Source organism: Patiria miniata, unplaced genomic scaffold (assembly GCF_015706575.1).
Source record: "Patiria miniata isolate m_02_andy unplaced genomic scaffold, ASM1570657v1 HiC_scaffold_1, whole genome shotgun sequence".
Taxonomy (NCBI): Eukaryota; Metazoa; Echinodermata; class Asteroidea; order Valvatida; family Asterinidae; genus Patiria; species Patiria miniata.
Genome location: NW_024037047.1, coordinates 25,187,366 through 25,208,897, shown reverse-complemented (window position 1 = coordinate 25,208,897; position 21,532 = coordinate 25,187,366). Strand labels below are relative to the sequence as shown.

At 39.9% G+C, this 21,532-nt stretch overlaps 1 protein-coding gene across 1 annotated transcript; it reads left to right on the top strand.

Moving 5' to 3' along the window:
- Nucleotides 1-6,510: 6,510 nt before the first annotated feature.
- LOC119732210 lies at nucleotides 6,511-9,614 on the top strand. The gene is made up of 4 exons (XM_038205647.1): nucleotides 6,511-6,592; nucleotides 7,631-7,957; nucleotides 8,236-8,574; nucleotides 9,274-9,614. The coding sequence occupies exons 1-4, from the start codon at nucleotides 6,511-6,513 to the stop codon at nucleotides 9,612-9,614; spliced, it is 1,089 nt and encodes a 362-aa protein (XP_038061575.1).
- The last annotated feature ends 11,918 nt before the right edge of the window (nucleotides 9,615-21,532 follow it).

Genomic DNA, 21,532 nt, shown 5'->3' with positions numbered 1-21,532 from the left:
CACCATTTCGACAGACGATCGCGCGTCACGTTTGATCTGCACACAACGTTGTGCCCTGCGGTTCCTTTTAAACTTGACAAACATCACGATTGCCATGACAATCAATGCGCTCAGAACACTGACCACAGTTACTATGGCGATAGGCACTCCATTTTCACCTTTGACGAGAGCATCTTTTTAGTTGAATAACGAACAGGTTATTTGTTTAAATGAGAATATTTCACATATTTTGAAGACCAATCAATGTTTTCTTTTGCTGACACACTCAAAGAAAGCCTTGGATCAGATTTGATCCGGAACCCGGGTAAAATTTTACCTGACATGTTTTAGGGTCAATTTTTTTTTACTGGTCATAATGACACTTTTTCAAGTTTTTGGCTGTTGAATAATGATCCAGAACGTGTCATTATTACTCAACAAGTGTCATTTGACCCTGAAAAGTATCAAGTCAAATATGACGCGAATTCTGGGTCACCTTTTACCCCAGTACCTTTAAGAATGGGTATTACATGTGAACAAGGAAAATGTATCACATGACAATGTGAGACTGGGTCATACATCAGAATCATATAAGGAATAATTTTCTGTTCATTCTTTTACTTTGCTATAAAGCATCGCTATGAAATCATCTTTCCAAATAAAAATCGAATGTTTCCCATTCCAAAATTTCAGATTAGAATTGAAGTAAAGATGCACTATATCAGAACATACATTATGAAGCAAAACAGTAGATTTAGTTGAATAAAGTTTGTCTTTGCAACAAAAATAGAGAAACTAAAATGAAAGTTAGTTTTGACTTTACGGTTGTATCACATATGTAGCTTTCTCTTCAGTTGTGTCATAAACAAGTAGATGAGTCATGCAATTGTCAGGGAAAATTAAAAGGCTTTACTCAAGATCGAAAGAGATACCCTCTGTCACAAAGCATGATTTATTTATCTTTCTCCGTAATAATATTTTGTGTCCACAATACATTGCGTGAACTCCGTGCACATTTTGCTATTGAATACCCAAATCTAAACGACCATGGACAAATCTCTGATCTTCATGAAGCGTTAAGATAATTCACACTTCAGTTTGCTTGATGAGTCCCTTGAATTTACACTAACACACACATTGAGATTGTATCAATGCATGACAGAACAAACACATGATGCCCATTTTGGTGACATAAATTTGTTTCTAGGTAAAGAAATTAACATTTATTGAAATTGATTACAGGGAAGACAAAGGAATAAGACATTGAGGCGTATGCTTTTGATGAAATCACTGTCAGGTAAAAACAGGTCTGGGACCAGCAAACACATACAATACTCACCTGCACAAGACGTTATCAGCACTCTGGTGCTCAGTGACTGATCACTGCTCGTTGCAAGGCACGTTAGGTTACGTTCTCGAGTCTCGTTGCCAGGGTTTGTCACGATGTGCCAGCTGCTCACTTTGACCAGCCCAGCTCCGGTCCGTGTCTCGCTTTTAGTAGCGATCGCTTGATTCCCAAGCATCCACGTGAAGTTCCAGACCCCAGGTCTGGCGCCGTGAATCCTGCACTCGAATTGCCGCGTGGTGCCGGACTGGACGCAGACGGGGCCATACTCGGGATCGTCAAGCACAGCTCCTGTGGCGGGGTCCAGCAGATGCAGCCTGGCATCTAGTCGTTCCACCGAGGAGTCGTCAAATCGGGTTATCGAAGGGATCATCGAAGGGTGATCAAATGAAAACAAACATACAAACAATACAACACACCTCAAAATCGATGAAAGTGGTTCTCCATTTTTTGTTCTTGTGGTTTTCAAAACTTGCGGAGTCTGAACAACAATCTTTCAAATTGTTCAGTTTTTATATTTTGGACTTGGGGTGTGGAGGAAATAAAAAATAGTCCGAGGTACAGTTTGGGATATAAACAGGATGGAAATAGGTTGTTCAAACAAAATCACACGCTAAAGGCGGACTCAGAACACGGGGGGGGGGGGGAGGGGGCAAACAAAATGTTGTTCCCCCTAAACAAGTTAATTCATATTTACGCCGTGGGCTTCGGGAGCCCGCTTAAGGGCCCCGGGAAAAATGGATTGTAGATACTCTGTGGTGCGATCTGAGGCACTTTCTGACCACTTTGACCAATTTGTTTTTTAGCAAAAGATGGCGGCGTACGCAGTGCCTGCCTTTTTTGGCAACGTCATTTATAAAAATGGGGTGTTTTTTTTTTAGGGGGGGGGGCATGGCCCAAGTTGCCCCCCCCCGATCCGCTGTTGTCACGGGATGGCGTTCTGCTATAACTCGACTCACCGATAACATCGAGCTGAACGGTCGCTTGAAATTCCTTTAGGACTTCTTCGTCGGGAAACGCCTGACACAGGTAAAGGCCACCCGATGTCTCCGTAACGGGGTCGATGGTCAAACTGCAAGCCTTGTAGGTATCATTCCAGATGATAAAGTCGGTAAAGGTTTTATTCTCACCGCAGTTAGTCACCGTTTGGTTGTTGAAAAACCATCTGACTGTAACAAAAGGATCGTCACCAGACAGGACGCACGTGAAGGTGATGTTGGATCCAACGGTAGCATATCGTGGGTTTCCTCCCTGGATTGTGGGTTGTGCCGTTCCAGCTTTAAAAGATATTTAAAAGATTCACATCAGTGTATGGGGGAGGGGGTGAATCATCAGTTTGCCTTGTGTGCTATGATCACAAAGTCACTCTTCAGCAATAAACCGTATGCGTATAGTGGCCATCTAAGAGGGCCTCTTTTGTATATATGTACAAGAAGTCACTTATCCCATCTGAATTAACAAAGGCATTTAAGGTAGCTGCTACACATTAGGGCTATAGCTTCACTATAAACTTGTGATTTTAAGAATTAAAAAGACATATACTTGGGCTAGCACGGCGAAGCATCTGAGCCTCCTCCGCCGACATTATCTACTTTTCTTCAATTCACACATGAAATTGTTCTAACAGTCGTACTGGCATTACCTTTTTGTTCAATAAAGATTAACGGGCTTACCTTTGGAAACACGCAGACAAGTCAGTGCTGATAACGTTAAGAAGAATAAAAGCGCCATGTTGAACAAAGGGCTTTGTAAATATTATTGTTCCGTGTAGAGGCCCATTTCCATTGTGTTTCTGAACTTGAAAATGAAATACTGATAGTGATCAGTAAATGCCAATCTATGCCCGCATATTTGAAAACAAAACAGAAAGGAATCACAGTTCGTGCGAGTTTAGTTCCTCATTAATGCATTTCTGTTTTCACATAAAGATCTCGAAAGGTTAACGGACACCATTACATTTTGCAATCAAACGCACACAAAGACAACAAAAATGTATTTCCAGTTCAAGGTACAACAAAACAATAAACCCAAAGCAGTTTATTAATAATTGTAATAAAAACACACTGTAAAAATGCATTATTCAAGATTTTCTCGACGCAGAGTAAAGGGTTTCTTGCGGCCGAACTCATTGCATCGATGCAGTTTTGGCATCCAAGACGCATACGGGAAGCCATCGAGATCCGCAAGTACAACACAGTTCCGCAAGACATCGGGTTTCAACTCAACGACATCTGGCTCCCACTTCTCCAGACTGATGGGTCTCCTATACCATAGGTCCTCAGCTACCACCTTAGACTGATGGGTCTCCTATACCCTAGGTCCTCCCTCTACTGACACTGCAACCCTACTGTTCCACTTCAGTGGGCACTAAGCTTGTTCTAGGATCCTGTCTACTTGGCATCCTCACATGATTCAACCTCACACTTCATAGACTTCGCCCTTTGCTACTTAAGTATTCACTTTCTTAGAGTTTAGGCACTCTCCTGAATACTGACCGGAACGTCGAGTTTATACCTCTGATTCTTTTCAGAACCATTCTCTTAGTTGAGAAATTATTTGCACATGGTGTTTCCGCAGACCTTTCATTATTCAGTATCTCCACCATGCAAAGCCTCAAATCTTACTTGTTATGTTGAAAGCCGTCCCGTCCCTTTCAAAATGCTCTTCAATACTGAGTACATTTTGACTTGCACCCACTTGTGGCATGATCTCAGTTTGTCACTCCGGAATAATAATTTGTATTCACAGATAATGTATGCGATTGCAAACTAAACTTAATGGGTTCAGGCGAGAGCAGTGTTCAAAATCCAAAGGTTGTTTTCCTGTTTGGTCCAAACAATCGCGAGGAAATGATAGTAATTCCCCCCTTTTTTTGGGAAAAAATATGGCATTACTACGGTTGCAGAAGTTAGTCACTCACTCACCCACTCACCTACGTTTGTTTATGGCGTAAATCGAGGATTTTAATTTGTTCCTGTTCCCTTTTCCTTTGTTTGTACCCACTTTTTCGCTACAGCTCTCATTGGTTGTGTACACGTTTTCTAATTGAGGTCGTCTGGCATTTTGGGAATCCACATTGCACTGTGAACTTGCAATCACATCGTCAATGCAAATGCAAATTCAACGATGCCTACAGTGGTGGGCTGTGGGTCAAGGTGCTGTACGCGTGTGCAGATAATGAGAGTGCGAACTGGAAATTCCCGGCCTGTGCAGGCCTGCAATGTCAGAGAATACTGCATACTGCGTCAGCAATTACCACGAATTCGTCTTCGGAGATTCATCTTACCCGACTAAATATTGTTGGATTATCCACTTGGAATAACAAACGAAACAAACAGCTGACCATAGCAAACGGGTGGTGTTGTTTGTTACAGGTACTAGGCCCCATGGTGAGTTCGAGCGTGGTTCGGGTATAATCTAGCCCCATAAATGTGGCCAATTTACTGGACTACCGCCGTAAACATAGGCCACACTTCCAATGTACAAAAACGTGTGGAACTTTGTCAAATTTTGATTTTCACATTTAGGCTTAGTTTGTAGGTTTGTTTTGCTTAAGAAGCATACTCGCCCTCTTTATAGGCTAATCAGAAAGTGCTTCCTTTTTCAGATGTCTATTTTTCGTGAAATTTCCAGATTCATTTGCACACGTTTGCGTATCAAAATTTCAACATGAAATTCCACAAAATTAGACATCTGAAAAAGGCAGCACTTTCTGATGAGCCTATAAAGAGGGTGAGCATGCTTCTAAAGCCAAAAAAAAAACCCTACAAACTAAGCCTAAATGTGAAAGTAAAAATTTGACAAAGTTCGAAACTTCTTTTGTTGATGTGGAAGTGTTGCCTATGTTTACGGAGGTAGTCCAGTAAGTTGGCCACATTTATGGGGCTAGGTACGAATATTATACTGATTGGAATTCACGGCAAATAATAGGCACTTGCGTACACTAGGTGGGGGCGTATGCTGACGTCATCCGATGAAAACATCTATTTATTTGCATACCAGTTTTCATCGGTAACCAGTGTTAACCATTACTGCACTAGAGAGCAGGAGGTCGTGGGTTCGACTCCCACCCGAGTGATTTTTCCCCCAACTTTTAGTCGGGAGGTAGCACATTGAGTATATAGTGTTAACACGTCGGTGAAGGGCAAATACTAATATTGATTTACATCTTCCCTACGCAAAAAAATCCATCCGAATATTTTGGATTGTTTTCTATCATATGTCAAAGATCTGGTTGAAAGGAAACTGACCTAATATCTTACCGTTCCCGAGAAAAGACGAAAAGCCCCGGTTGTTTGCATTGGACGCGGCTGAAATTTTGCAATTTGTAGCATAAGCATATATCAAGACATCATGATACAATATACACTTTGTGTGAGTGACACACAATACATGTACAAACGGCATCAATACAAAATTATTGTTTCTTTCACGTCCTCAAAATGCGAACCACTTTGCGGCGGGATTCACAAACTCACAGCTCGATTTCTGGGGGTCAAAATAAACATTATTGTGACCCTCGAAATTCGTTCTCGCATGGTTCTCGCAATAATAACACAAACAATGCCCAGTTTGGTTGAGTGGCCGTAGACGTTTGTATCCCACTTTTAAATGTTCTTTCAAATTTTTATATACTTTCTTTTAAAACGCGTTTTGTAGCCCAATTGGGCGCATTCCGGGCCGTAATACCCCTTTAAAGTACACTGACTTTGTTTTAAAATTTGAGTTTCCGGTCATTTCACTCATTTGTTTCCTTTTAAAAGTATCGCTCCGTTTATAACATTGTCAGTTCTTTGTTCATGATTTGCCCGTGACGTTTTCTTTTATGTAGTAGTTAGGTTTTAGCCTATAGAGAGAGGATTTGATTTTGTGATATTGGGTCCCCCTCCCTTTTTAACTGAGAGCGATTCCATAGTATTTAAATTTAAGTTAAGCTGATCCAAATTGATATCCCTTGTACAAGCATTTTTTTTTATTATCAATGTTATGTATCCTATTTTCTCAGAAAAAAAAGATTTGTTTTTTAAAAAGACTAATATAATTATGAAGAATGTTTCCATATAGACGCAGTAAACACATTCGCATATTATGTGACATCGTGATTCAGCATGCACAAGTTGTAATCCGTGTTCAATGGTATATATATGATTCTTTTTCTGCAGGGAACTTGATAACATCTGGGCATCATGGCAGTTATGTACACAACAATGATTCTGTTAACACTTGGACTTCGTGCAGCAACCTATAATATATGCCCGGAAAACTCCGGTAAGAGTCTAATCGTCATTTTTCGTCCATTTTCACACCTTGCTCATTGCAAAACCTTCGTTCAAATTTCACGGGAAAATTGACACGTATTTTCACACGCGGTTTAATTTAGCGAAAATATTGTCCACTCGCGTATTTTGAGAACATTTAGGCCTACATGAAATCAAAATGATCCAACTGCGAACTAGAAACGATACTCGTAACCGACTTTCTGTAACTCTGGAAATGGACGAGGAATTATGTTGCGAAATTGGACGAGCAAACCTTTTAACTTTTTAATAAGCCTCTTACCAAGCAAAAACAAACTACTTTTGATCTGGGTCATACTCTTTCTACTATTTTAGCCTGAGGATCGGACATTCACGTGTGCAGAGCCACACGAACGATCGTCTGATAATCGTCATATTCAAATCTTATGCGACCCCCGCGCGCCAGCCAATCAGAGTCAACTTTAGAAACTGTGACGTCATTTCGATCAGAACTGTGGACCAAACTGTTTATTGTATTGGTCAATTTGGCTGCCATTCTAAAAAGAACATTGGGTTACGGACGACCCAATAGAAGACGCAGTCTTATTTTGCATAATTAATCACTGAATCTGCGCAATTACCATAGACGCTTGTATGCATGTGGTTATTCCTTAGACTAGGCATGATTAATAATTGTTTACACAATTATGAATGTCAACTCATTCGTGAATCATTTTTTTTGGTGTGTTAAAAGTTTTAGAAAGTAGCATTACAAAATATGGGTAATTAAGTTTGAAATCTAAAATCAAGTACAAAGGTTTATATTTATTTTATGAAAAGGTTACTATACCGTGACCACGTTATGGAGGCAATACTATATATAATTATAAGAAACAAATACTGTAATGTTATTTTTCCCAATTATGTTTCGAACCGTTATAGCACTAAAATTGTCTGAGCGGGCGATACACAGTCTTTATTCCCCTATTCTTTTTACAGAATAACTTTCAGATTTCTAAGAATTTTGTATAATTAATGATACACTTGCAACGTTGTTATTTGTTTTCAGTTAACAGTACTCACGGTGCTTTTGGTGTAACCAATTACGTTCAAAAAGGCGTGTGGCACCAAGTACCCTGCCCGTCCTTTCGTCCCGATGAGGCTATCAGTCGGGTCATTTGGTACAAACAGGACAGTCCCACGACTCCTGAGCAAACGTTGATCACGCACAAACGTAACGCAGACTACCCGGAGAGCGACAGGTACGCGTTCGGGACGTCTGGTTTCAGCCTCGTCATTAAAGGTGTCGAAGAGAGTGATGGAGGAAGGTATCTCTGTCAAATCTTACCACGTGACACAATATCTCGACTTGAAGAAATCAGCATCCAAGCTATAGGTAAGTTTTTTTGTTTTTGTTTGGTATTGTAGACATAATATTTCCCTAGAGGGTATAGAAGGCACCTATCTAAAGTTTGTGACTAGATTCGGACTCTATTGGAGGCAGAGGCAGATTAAAGATAATACTATTCAATCTGACAATACATATTTCCCCTCATTGAAACAATTATTGACTGCTCTACAAGAATACCCTAGCGGCTTAAGATATCACTTTTTTTCCAGTTTCCATCGATAACACTGTCAAATAATAGCCGATATTCATCTCCAATAACACAGGTGACACCTTTCCAGGAGGCAGTAGTCAGGTATCTTCCACTGCTAGTTTCCAGCGAGGTCGCAGACAGACGCTACCGTGTGAGTGCGCGTCACAGACACCAGACGTAGTGTATTGGTCAACGGGAGAGGGCGTCACTACAGATACACAGATCATTGGTGCGCGTTTCTCTGATGGTGCCACCCTGCAGATCCAACATGGCGCCGATTACAGCATTGGTAGCGACGCTTCACTTACAGTCAACTCCCTGAATGACGTACAAGATACACAGAGATTCTGGTGTCACGTGTTCCAGTCAGACGGTACTCTTAGAAATTGTGACACCAATGTTCAGATATCAGGTAATGCCAATAGTATGTAAATCGATGGAAAAGGCTCGTGTTACTACTTCAGTGATGAAGTTATTGCCATAAAATACATTTTTAAAATAAGATATAAACAGAACAAGAAACATTATTTGAAAAGTTTTTACCGATGTTAAAATCGTCCACTGTCCGTTGTTAAACACATGCTCTACAGGGTGAGTAAAAAAAAAAGCGGAACCCAAACCCCAATCATTATATTTCACATTTTAAACAAAAGATGTTGCATCAAAAATAATAATGACTGGAAAGCCAATTTCATAAGCAACTTTTAGATGAAAAATATTGAAATTGCTTCAATTTCAAAGTTAAAAGTATATAACATAATTCCTTTGAAGGCCTGTCTTTTTTTTAAAGTGGATTTTGTAATTCTATTGTTTGCCTAACCAGGGTTGTTAATAAAGATATAGTGTAATACAATTTTTGACAGTTGTTTAAACAAGCAGCCTGTGTCACTTTCTTTGTTGTTCCAAACAGTTAGTTTACACAATAAATTGGGTGTTATTTTGGACGAAATGGTCATTGCGTTTAAATGGTGATATTGTTTAAACAGATTGAGCAATTTCAACAATTCCAGTCATTATTATATTTGGTGCTTCATGTTGTTTTAATATGAAATATATTTTGGGGGTTTTGGTTCCGCTGTTTTTTTTACTCGCCCTGTACATTTCTTTGAAGTAGATGAGATGGAATCAGCTAGTGATGCACTGAAGGCATCAGAAAGATCTTTCTACCTGCGAAGTGACACACAGCAGATACTCCCTTGCCTGAGCTGGACACCTGGCGACACAACTTGTGAGGTGGAGTGGAGTAAGCTCGACAACCCAGATCGACAAGTCCTCAGTTACAACCTGTCGACTGGTGTCGTCGTTTCTAGTCCTAAATTCGATCTCGCAAGTGACTTTGGTTTGGTGATTCAGTCAGTTGATGATGACCATGCTGGAGTGTATCGATGTGCTGTGGGAGATGAAAACCAGATTGATGTCGAAGTCCGAGTGATAGGTAGGTGTTTGGATTGAGCTTGAAGCTGAGACTTCAGATTTCTAGTTTCAGGAAAATTACCATTTGGTCTGTCATATCTGCAAGGTTTCATATGCAGGCATCATTCCAACCTTTTTTTTTTCTCTCTCATTGTGCTTTCTTACTATAGGGGATCGCTTTCCATTGGCCGGCGGTAGCGCTACAGAAGGTAAAAGCGTGACTTTTAAACCTGAAAGTAGATTGTCTCTTCAATGCCCGGCTCTCTCAGACATCTCCTTGACAACCAAAGCAACTTTGTTCTGGTCCTTTGGCGCCCCTGATGCAGAGTCTACCACTGTGATTGGCACACTGAATCTACCAGATGGTCCAATAAAGATGTCTGATCCGGGTGACAATAGTTGCCTAGACATATCAATGGAGGGCGCTCTGCTCCTTAACAACTGTTCCCAAGATGATGATGTCAGATACTGGTGTCATGTCTTCCCTGCGAATGATAATCTGATCAGGTCATATGTGGATGTGTTGATAGAGAGTAAGTTTAGGCCTTCCATGACGTCACATCTTGGTACCATGTTTGTCGGTTTGTCTTATCATAATTATCATACGTTGACGTATCTATCAATGCAGTGTGTTACATTTACTTTTATCTTTGACAGAAAAAAATGGACTGCCCTTAGTTAGAAGCTCGATAAAAATTATATGCTTAAAAAGAACTTTGATGGAAAACGCAGTGATGCGCCATGGCAAAAGATCATCAGAATGACGCTATGGAATCCTTTGTGGGATGCCAAACTATCCTGTGCTGTATATCCTAGTCTCTGTAAAGAAGATTATTCTGTAAAGAGGTCTGCGGGAATTATTCAAGTCATCGTTTGACATACTTATACAAAATCCAAATTGTCTTCCATTGCTAAAGATCGACATTGTTTTAATTATTCGATGTTCATTTGATTATCTGTATGCATTAGATTCAAACGGTGTTCCTGAAACATTCAATATCGTCTTCATCGTTTTGTGCGTGTTTACAATCATCTTTCTTCTGGGGCTTGTTCTGATCCTGATAAGGAAATGGCGTCGACGTTATGCGCGTCTCGGAGAAGACAAGGAGAGAGGTTACTTTAGACGGCTGCGTAAACAAGGTAAGAAAATGACAAGGTTGATGAAAGAGATCGCCTATGAAGTACATGAGACAAGAATAAGAGGAAATCATCGTGAGCGTTCATAAGTTGTTGCAACACTTTCTCGCATTTTGCATCTGTCAAAATATTCCGATGTATGTTTTTTGTTTCATAGTAATGTTTAAAGAAAGTCCAACCTGGACTGTGCTTTATGAGAATACGAACCTGGTTTGGTACTAATTTATTTCTTAGTTAAAAAACTGGTTTCCATTGGAGACCTGCATGCATGACAAATTATTCAATAATGTTAATTAAAGTCCAACTCATAAGGAAAAGTGCATTAAATGTTGGGAAAAAAAAAATAATTTAACCAGAGAACATAATCGTTGTAGACTAGACGCATCACTCCAATTTTAATTTGTTTAGAAAGTAAAGTGAAAACCTTGCACCTATCAATCGAAACCTTTATGTCTAAGTTCGGGAGATGTAGTATGTATTGAAAAACAACAGTGCAGGATTGTGTTTGTGAGTTCAATGTAACGGCCTACAAGCCAATATGTATCGATTTGAATTTGTTTTTCTACAGAGCCTGTCACGGAGCTGGATTTGATGACGCTTGCCTCCAAGATCAAATCGTTTGTGAGCAGCAAACTGAACAGAATTCCCATTACTCCATGGGTTGACGGGGACGATGCTTGTTTCGCATCAATAGATGAAGTCTACACACCCTTAGAGATGTTCGTCAATGTCTCAAACGGAGGGATCACTGTAAAGTATCGATTAGACTCAGACTCTGGTATATTTGATGATGGTATTCAAGAATTGGCCAGTAAGCATGCTATAATACAAGGTAGACGGGGTTGTGGTAAGACTACGTTTTTGTACAGACTGATATACGACTGGGCCATGGGAAGGGAACGTGCACTATGGGGTAGTGATCAGATAGTTGTTCTTGTCCCAGCTTGGTTGCTTATTAAAGCTAAAACCATCGGTGAAGCAGTCGTTGAATGTATGCTTCCAAAAGCTGCAAACATTTCTGTAAAATCCATTAATGCACACTACGCACGAGATAGAAGCAACCTGACCATTTTGGTTGATGACTGTAATGACCAACACGACATTGACGCTGTCATGAAAGTAATGACTGACAATGAATTTCTTGACTGTCAGTTGGTTTTGACCACTAGAAACGCAGAGCTGGCAAAAGCTGCTTCAAGAAAACATAACATGCGGCATCTCACCATTACCGGATTTACGCTCGAACATGCTATCGGGTACATCAACGTAGTATTGGATGCCGCTGAAGACAGAAAGAAAGCTACCCCTGAGCACAAGGCAGTCAAGAGTAAAGCTGAGCCGAAATCAGGTTCGACTGTGGACACAAACATCCAGCAGGATCTGCCCAAGGCAGAAGAGTCTCCAACAGTGTCAGCTCCTCCAGAAACCCAGGAAAGCACTGCCACAGACACATTTCCTGAGAAGATAGAAGTACCCAAAACACCCAGGAAACAAAAAAGGAAACGAAATCTTCATCAATATCTAGCAGAGGACATTCTACCAACGGATATTTCATGTCTCCCAGCTGTCTTGGTTGCTCTCTGTCAACTGTCAATCTTGACAGAAGGAGTTGCCTTTAAACCCGACGTTACCATGGCAAATGTGTTCATCAGATTGGTCAAGTGTATGTTCGACAGGATGAAAGGTCTGGAAGTAGGTGTCACTGAGGGAGAACAAATCAGTTTGCTCACGGAAGACCAACTCAACGTACTGGCAGAGCTTGGTAGAGTGGCATATTCAAGACTGGTTGAGAGTTGTGCAAATTATGCGGACTACTCGAAAGAGGACTTCTTGAGTTTGTCAGAGAAGGGAGAACACGCCTTGGAAGTTGCAATAGAAGTTGGACTTCTTCGTCCGTTGCAGTTTGAGTCTAAGGATGAATCTACGGAACAAAGTACTGAGGCAGTTTCTTCTGAGGTATCAGAAGTAAAAATACGGACAGGGATTCTGTGTTGTAAGCGGAAGCAAAAGCAACAAAATGGGACTGATCCAGATCCCATGAGCCAGGATACAGAGCTCACTCCGCTGACATGTCCTAAGAATGAAAGGGTTTGTTTTGTTTTGGAGATTCTTGAGCAACTTTGCGTTGCGGTGTGCTTGTCTCAGATCACAGGAAAAGTAAAAACATGGTTGGAAGACATCGCAAAAATGAGCCACAGGGAGTTTCAAAAGAGGTTTTCAAATGTATTCCTTTTTGTCATCCAAGATAACCAGGTTGACAGAGAAGCTCTTGTTGATTATTGTGCAAAGATCGTCAACAGGGGATACAGTCAGGCCAGGCCCTACCACGTTGTACTGCAATTGCAGAAGTACGTAGAGTTGTGTCTCCAGCTGAATTTCGAGGGGCAGTGCGAGGGCGCCTTGAACAAAAAGCTGAAATCGGTCTTTCCTGAGGAGAGGATCCGCTTAATTGGGATATCGAGTTACAAACTGCGTATGTTGTCATACTTACTCGAACACGCGCAGCCAGAAGACAAGAGCAACCTGAATGTCAAGTCGGTTGAATTATTACGAATTGCTAAATGTGACTGGCCTGAGCTTCAAGAATACATTGAATATTTTATCTCCAGGAAAAAGGGACATGGAGAGAAGAAATTAGTTGAAAGGAAAACCAAAGACAGTCACCTAGCTGCAACTGGAACCCAACAGGAGGTCAAATCAAGCAAAACTGAGTCTCAACCAGACACAGAAAATCAAGCAACGTCCGAAGCTTGCCAAGCAACAGACCCAGATCCACAGAACGACATGGAAATATCTTCCATTAACGGAACCCAACAAGCTGGTCAATCCCAATCCAACACTCAACAAACTTCAGTTCCACTTCAACAGGTTGACAATGAACAAAAGTCCGTGCCAATCTTCACAGAAACCCATCTGAGAAATGAATCAAATTTGGAAGTCTGCCAATCTTCAGTTTCAGATGCAAAGATTGACAATGAAAAAACTGCTTCACTCGGCCCTCAAACCGGTCTTGGAAATGTACCTGAAACACAACCTCAAAATAATACGAGAAATTCACTCGATACTGAACATAATCAGCCAAGTGCACTTCAACCAAATGCGGTTGTCGAGCCCCTTTCAGGCCCAAGAGACGAGGAAAACAAATCAGACGATTTATCGCTTTCAAAACCACAGGTGGGCGACTCACCAAATGAGGACGATGCTAATGTAGGTAAATCTACAAACTGGTCAACAGATGTGGATACGGCATCGTATGATGTAATTGATAGTGAGACGGAATTGGCTGTACTCAAAAAGCTGCGGGCGATAATAGATTCCAGAGAACCAGACCTGCCTCGGTTTCCTCCTGGAATGTCAGATATCAGTGTGCTCCAAACTCTGCAGACTTTTGGTATGCAGGAGCTCTTAGAGTCACAGGCAGGGGAGTGCTACTCATCTGGTGCAGCAGGAGACCTGGCTCGCTACCTTCCTCGTCTGGGAATGCTGGAGAGTCTGGTTCTGGTTGGGACGATTCTGAGTTCAGACGCTATTTGCGACTTGGCGAAAAGTGCTGAACGACTCCCGAATTTGAAGAAGCTGGATCTCCGTCTAAATAGACAGTTCGATGACAGAGCCTTTGTGGCGGTGACAAATTTACTGCTACGTCAGTGCAAAAAGTTGACGGATCTAAGACTGTCTCTGTACAGAGTAAAGGATGAAGGGTTTGATAAAGTTCAGAAGGAAATGCAGAATGGTGGCGAATACTGGTGGGGAAAACTGAATACACTGTATCTGCTGCATGGATCACCTGCTGGGAAGTTTGTAGGTTTCCTCAGCAACAGCTTAGAATATTTCCATTCTCTTAAATGTTTTCATCTCTCAGCCATTTATAAAAGGCAAGAAATACAAGACAAAATTCAGGAGGAGTTTCAACAAAATATGGAAAAACATAACATCATGCCAAATCTGGAAGACCTCGATATCGGCAACATGGAGCCGCTGAAGGCAAGACTGGCGTCCTTAAAACTCCCTAAGAAGAAGAAGGGATCCGTCATCTCAAATTTGTTAAGGACAACTGTCACTGACCTGGGGAAAAAGACAGTAAGCGAGATTGCAGAGTCAGTAGCAGACACGCTAGGTGGCTCAGCGGGTGCCATTGCAGGAGCTGCGGTGTGTGCCGGAGCCACGGCTACAATGCCGATGCCCGCAGAAAACAATCACTTTAGTACATGAATTTTCAAGTCAATTATTGTACGGTGATGAAGATTTTGAACTTTGCATGGCACTCTTGCCTTAATAATCGGTGTCACTAACGGGAATATTCACAGGAACAAAATATCCGTATATATACATCCACATGAGATTTCGTTGAAGTGTAAGGACAAAATGGCACGAATTAATGTTATAATTTCCAACTAAAACCATTACATTTAAAACTGATAATTTCAAAGATCTTTCAAAAGAATACGTTAAGAAGTTGATTTACCAATTATGTAATCTATGAGCACTGATATGCCATTTGGATGCCTTTTCTTAATGAAGCTGGAAGGTTTCCAATGTACAAAAATCTTAGAACTAACGAATAATTGGTGTAAAAATAAATAGAAACATAGAAATCGTAAGATAAATTACAAAGCCATTAATGTAACCTATCAGCACTATTTTTTTTTAAATTAATGTAGCTGGAAGGTTTGCAAGGTCAAACATTCTGAGGACTAAACAATAAACAACAAACAATAAACATCTTAAGGTACATTACAAATTGACAGCATATATAGCCTCGTCCACATCCTTGTAAATATTTTGATGTCAAACATTTCGATCTTTCGGATTCTTTTTTAATAGACTTGCAGTGCTTGAACTAAAAATAAAATGCTCTTCTGACTCGTACAACTAATATTTTCTTGGGTCGTTAATCCTTAGATTGAAAATTTCAGCCTTAATTATATTTGATTACATCTACAGTTTAATAATAAAATATTTAATGTGTATTTTAAGTTATCTTTTAATTGCTAATATATGTGGAGATTGTTCATTATTGGAGCAAACGAACATTTGTTAATGTTTACAAACTAAATCAAATTTCAATTTCAAAATATAATTTCAGTTACAAGCAGCTGCCAAACTCAATGATTCCGACTCAAAGTTGAAGTTCTTAAACGCATTACAGTGTTTATACAATGTACCAAAAACGTTTATAATATGTTAAAAAGTTAAACACTAGTTAGAGTATTCTCATTGTATCAATAACAACACTCGGCACTCTATGATTACGAAACTAAATGTTCGTTGATTGCTGAAAGAAACACTAAACTACATATGTGGATGTAGCATGTCTTTAGCAGTACAAATGTATACAGAGGATCTTAGAAAATAGAGCCTTAGAAGATAGAGTAATGCTTGAAGAATGAACAAAAATGGTATGTAAATAAGCAAAACAAAAGATGGTTTATCAATAATTTCCTGGGTGTTCTGAATTGGTGAATGCCAAACGGCGTACAGCTTCGTAAGAGGAATTTGGCAAATAATGAGTTAATTGTTTACTGTTTAAGTGAATTGTTTCTTGTGTTTTTTCTTTTATGTTATGCACATGTTGATGAGTACATTTGAAGGTGTTTTGGGAAACTGAAATAAGATGTTTGAAATGTATTTTTCCCCCACGGTAATCAAGTATAATATAATTGATTATTACGTAATGAAATATCTTTATAAACGACTGCTATTTAAAGATGATAAGAAGCTGATAAGGAATTTATTTTGATGTGAAGATTGATTAAGGGATTTTGGATTTTTTTTTTCAAATGGATAATTTGACTTTCGTTTTGTTGCTTTATTATTTTTTGACTACGCCTTTATGTGCGGTTGGTTTGTCGTTTATATACGGTTTCACTGCCACATTTATTTCTTAAAATCGTTTCTTGCTTTTCCTTTAAACGTTCGTAATGTTAACTTTTTATTGGAATAATCAAAGTTCTCCGATTTTTGAATCTGTTACAGTTTCCTACGAGTCATTTTCTAGATGTGTTATGTCATAATAAGCAATAGGCTTGAAAGCAATCAGTTTGTTGATGTCATATTCAGTTGCTTACATTACACTTTCATCAGGCGATATTTCTCTAAAAAATACTATAGTGCATTTTTGAAATGAGATATTTTACGTGTTGGGTTTTAAGATTAGATCAAGAATTTGTCTGGAATTTGTAATGTAAACAGTGTAAAAAGTCCACGATGTCATTATCCCAATTTTGAGGTTCAACAAAGAAACTGACTGGAGAGGGGTTTGAACCTGCGACCTCAAATTACCGTTCCGGGGCTCCTCATTTAGTTGTGTACAGGGCTGGGTAGCTCAGCTGGTAGAGCACAGGAACGGCAATCAGGATGTCGCATGTTCAAAACCTGCTCCTGTCAATGTCTTTGTTCAACCTTTAAAACGAATGATCAGTTAGTCAGTTTTCCTCTGTGGTTTCTTTAAAAATATGTAATACAAAAACCGTATCCTCTCTGAGAGATCCCCGTTTGCAACATTGCTAATGTTGCTTACATTGTGACTTTGGGCATGATCCCTGGTCACACTTATAGGGTGTATGAATTCCGAGTCAAAATTATCTAAATGTCCTTCAATTCACAACTCAGAAGTGATTATTTTTCCCTGCCTTTACTTTGATATTGTTTAATTGAAAAATAACGGGCTTACCTTTGGACGCATGCAGACAAGTCAGAATATCGTTAAGAGGGGTAAAACCGCCATGTCGCACGAAAGAAAGTGGAAAATGTTAATGAAATACTGAGAGTGTGGATTTCTAAACATAAACAAAGCAGCCTGTGTTTCGAGTAAATTTTCCCTTTGCGCACAGTTTTACTTTCTTTTACTTTCAATGTCAACAAGTACAAGCGAATGAAAATATATTATTTTTCATATTATAATTTTTGGTGATAATTGTAACCGTGCGTCAATGCGGCATCCATTTTGTTTGTATTGTTTATATTACATCCATGTACACATTGTGTTTCTGAAAATGAAATACAGTGATATCAGTAAATATTCATGCCTGTAGATATGAACACAAAAACAAACAGGAAACCCCAAGTGTTACGAGTTTTATTAGCTCCCTTCTATAAGTGCAGATCTGCATTCACTTTAGGATATAGACACCATTTGCAAAAAAATGTATATTTTTGGCGGTGCAAGACACGACAAGACATTCAAGCCGAAGCAGGATAATAACAAACTATTGAACGGTTGAAATGTAAGCTTAAAACATATCACAACTTGAAAAAAAAATAAACACGTCTTCATTTTGCTAGACGCAAAAAAATGTTTCCGTTTAAATTGCGTTTCCAAAATATTTCATTGTTCGATCTTTACCGAGACCTTGCTTGAGACTATTATTCATTCGTACCTAAGACAGTTTACGCATTCCCATTGGCCGTGCGCGTGAGCCCGTCACGTGGCCGGTCTTAAACGGATGATAAAGCTCCAGCCAAAAGTGGTTAAGACCGATATTCAACAAAGGTGGCCCATGAATAGGGACAATAAAATTCTGGTTTTAAAAATGTATTTTTCAGAATCTGTCGGTTTTGAGGTTCGAACAAACCACTAGACCTATAAGTTTGTATTAAAGAACATTGTTTTACATCATTTGCAATTAAATTCGTCTGATTGGAAAGAAAAACATGGCTGAATAAAGAGAAAAAACAATTTGTAGGGGAATTTTGTCTGCCCGATCGCACCCCGGCCGCTACTCATACACACGAACGGGATGAATGTAGCTAGCAAGTACCAGCTAAATCCAAATACACACAATTCACAGACTAGTACAGCACGCGTAACCATTGGAACGCACATAATGTGTGTACAGTTATATACACACACAAAGTGGTCAGTCTTTTCATAGGCATAAAACAGGTAGCGAGATTCGTATCGAACCTTTCTCAAAAACAACACAATTTATCGACGAACTTTTCAGCGCCGCCATTAAAAGTATGATACAAGCCCCCCCCCCCCCCCCCCCCCCCCCGCGATCATTGATTTTCGGAAGCCAAGTGTCCGGAGAAAAAAAACTGTCTACATTTCAGATTGTTTGGCTGATTAATCCCCCCAGCAAAAATGCACGGATCCGCCACTGTTTTTTATTCTCTGCAGGTGCAGTGCACACTCCTCATTGTGTTGTTGACAGACTCTGTCTGGCATCGTGCACAATACAAAGTGAACTTTGTTCAGCCCGTCAGTGCATTAATTGTGGCAGCAATGTCTAGCATAGATATTTATACCGGAGGCCTGAGGTCGTAGGTTAACTTATTAGTGTGCATATTATTTGTAATGATAATACTCATATCACGGGACTAAAGTTCCGTCAGTGTGATGATCATGCAATACCGTGGCATTAAAGGCTCAAAACAACACCTCGATGTCTTCAATGGTCTTTCACCTTATCCGAAATAGTGTGGGATAATTGACTTGGAATAATAAGTGAAACACTGAGCCGACCATAGCGAACAGCAGGTGTTGACAGTTGTACGTGACGGGTAACATGGTGAGTTCCAGTACTTTAACGTAAGACATAAATTATGATAAGTATGCGCTCTTGGAATTAACATTTCAGGAAATATAATTTCAAATATGTGACCTACTGAGACAAGTTGACAAATGTTATCAAAACCTTGTTTTTAGTAATCAATACTTGAAATCAGTCTATGGAATGGCCACTTGTACACAAGCGTCTATGATATTTGCGCAGATTCGGCGATTAATTATTCCAAAGAAGACTGCGTCTTAATTGGCTTTTAAATTCTGACCAATCAGCGGACGCGCAAACAACGTACTCCGAAAATATACTATTTTTCCCCACTATATCCGGCTGTATGGTATAACGAGACAATTGTTAAATCATACAAGTTGAATATTTAAAACTTAAAAGGAATGTACATCATTGCCTTTTGCTGTAATTTTCAGAAATGAACTATTTCAGGGATTGGTATAATAGATCAAATACTGTAACACTGTCGTGTTTGAAGGTTTGTCTTCGAACATGCTGGAAAAACCAAGTAAAACAAAAATGTTCAAGTAGTCTGGTTCCTTGACTCCACTAAAGATAAAATTGATCGATTTACGCATGTCTGAAAATTGAAAGGTAAGGGAACCAGTCTAGCTGGCCTGCACCCGTTCATGAACATGTAACCTATAGCAAACACAATTTGGACTGAAACAAGGGTAAAGTTGGAGCAGTAGTTGAAATATAGTTAGGTTTTTCCAACGGTGGTATACAAAAATATCATTTTCTTGAAAATGACTTCACACCAGGTGTCATAATTTTATAAGATTCTTTAGACTATTATTTACCAACATCCCAGTAAGGTAATTCGTAAAACTTGGTAGTTTTATTTTTCGTTGTTTGCAAATGTTGAATATGCCCTTTAATCCAACTGGTTGAAGTTGGATTAAAGGTATGGGTGTACCCGTATGGGGAGAGTGGGAGTTGACATGATGCCAAGGTCATGATTTCGACTCGACTTTAGGCCTGTTACCTGCTGGTGCAGCACACGCGCCTGTGTTGTAGACTGACACTGTCTAGCATGCACAGTGCATTGAGCTTTGAACTTTATTCAGCCCGTCAATGCATAATGGCAGCAACGTGTATAATTTATAGACGAGGTTGTAGTTCAAGTTGGAGCACGCGTGTGCAAATAATATGTTATGATAATAGTCATGCATATTTCTGGACTAAGTGGAAAGTCCCCGTAGTGTTTGGAGCACGCAATACCACGGCAACAATAACTCGACAATTAATATCACAGCGATTTCTTCGTAGGAGAATTATCTTACCCGACTAAATAGTGTGCGATAATCGATTTGGAGTAATGAAACACTGAGCCGACCATAACGAACCACAGGTGTGCCACATATTATCATAATTATGCACTGTTGAAATTAGCATTCCAGCAATAATGAATATGTGACCTACTGAATCAAAATGTTGAATGTCCCCCAAAACGTTCATTTGAGTAATCGACGCCTGAAAATAGTCTATGGAATGCATTTGATATTTGCAAAGATTCGGCGAGTATTTATGCAAAACAAGTCTTGCTATCCAGATTCTGGCCATTCAGTGGGTGTCTTCCGTATGATTACTGACAAGGCTTGCAATTAAGGGCGGATTGGGGGGGGGGGGGGGGGGGGGGGCAACGGGGGCCATGCCCGCCCCCCTAAAACGAACCCATTTTTTTGTTTTAAGTGACGTCGCAATAAAAGCAGGCACTGTGTAAACCACCATCTTTTCCTCAAAAAGATTTGGTTAAAGTGGTCAGAAATTGCCTCGATCAGATTGCACCACAGAGCATCCAATCGAACATTTTTTCTTGGGCCCTTAAGCTGGCCCCCAACCCAACGCCGCAGTTTTGAGACCCACTTTTTGGGAGACCAAATTTGTTTTGCCCCCCCCCCCCAACAAAAATGGATCCGCCCTTGAAGGCTGGATAGATAAAATATAAGCTTAAACACTGTGTTATTTATTGACATCATCAGACCGAATTGCCTGGAGGAAAAGCCGGAAAACAGTACATACAATATTGTGTACGTTGCATACGTATCCATCAAAGACAGTGTCTCCATATATTAGTAGACTTGTACCAGTCATGCTTTTTATCACAACATCTTCTATCGGGTATTCCGTAACCCGTTGTATTGCATCCAAACTTGGCATCCAAATTGACCAATTAACAACGTAGTCTCCATTTCTGATCGAAAAAACGTCACAGTTTCTAAAGTCGACTCCGATCAGCTTGACTTTACCTCCCGACGCGAACCTACATCTGGGGACCAGTGTTTAATTCCCACTTCTTCC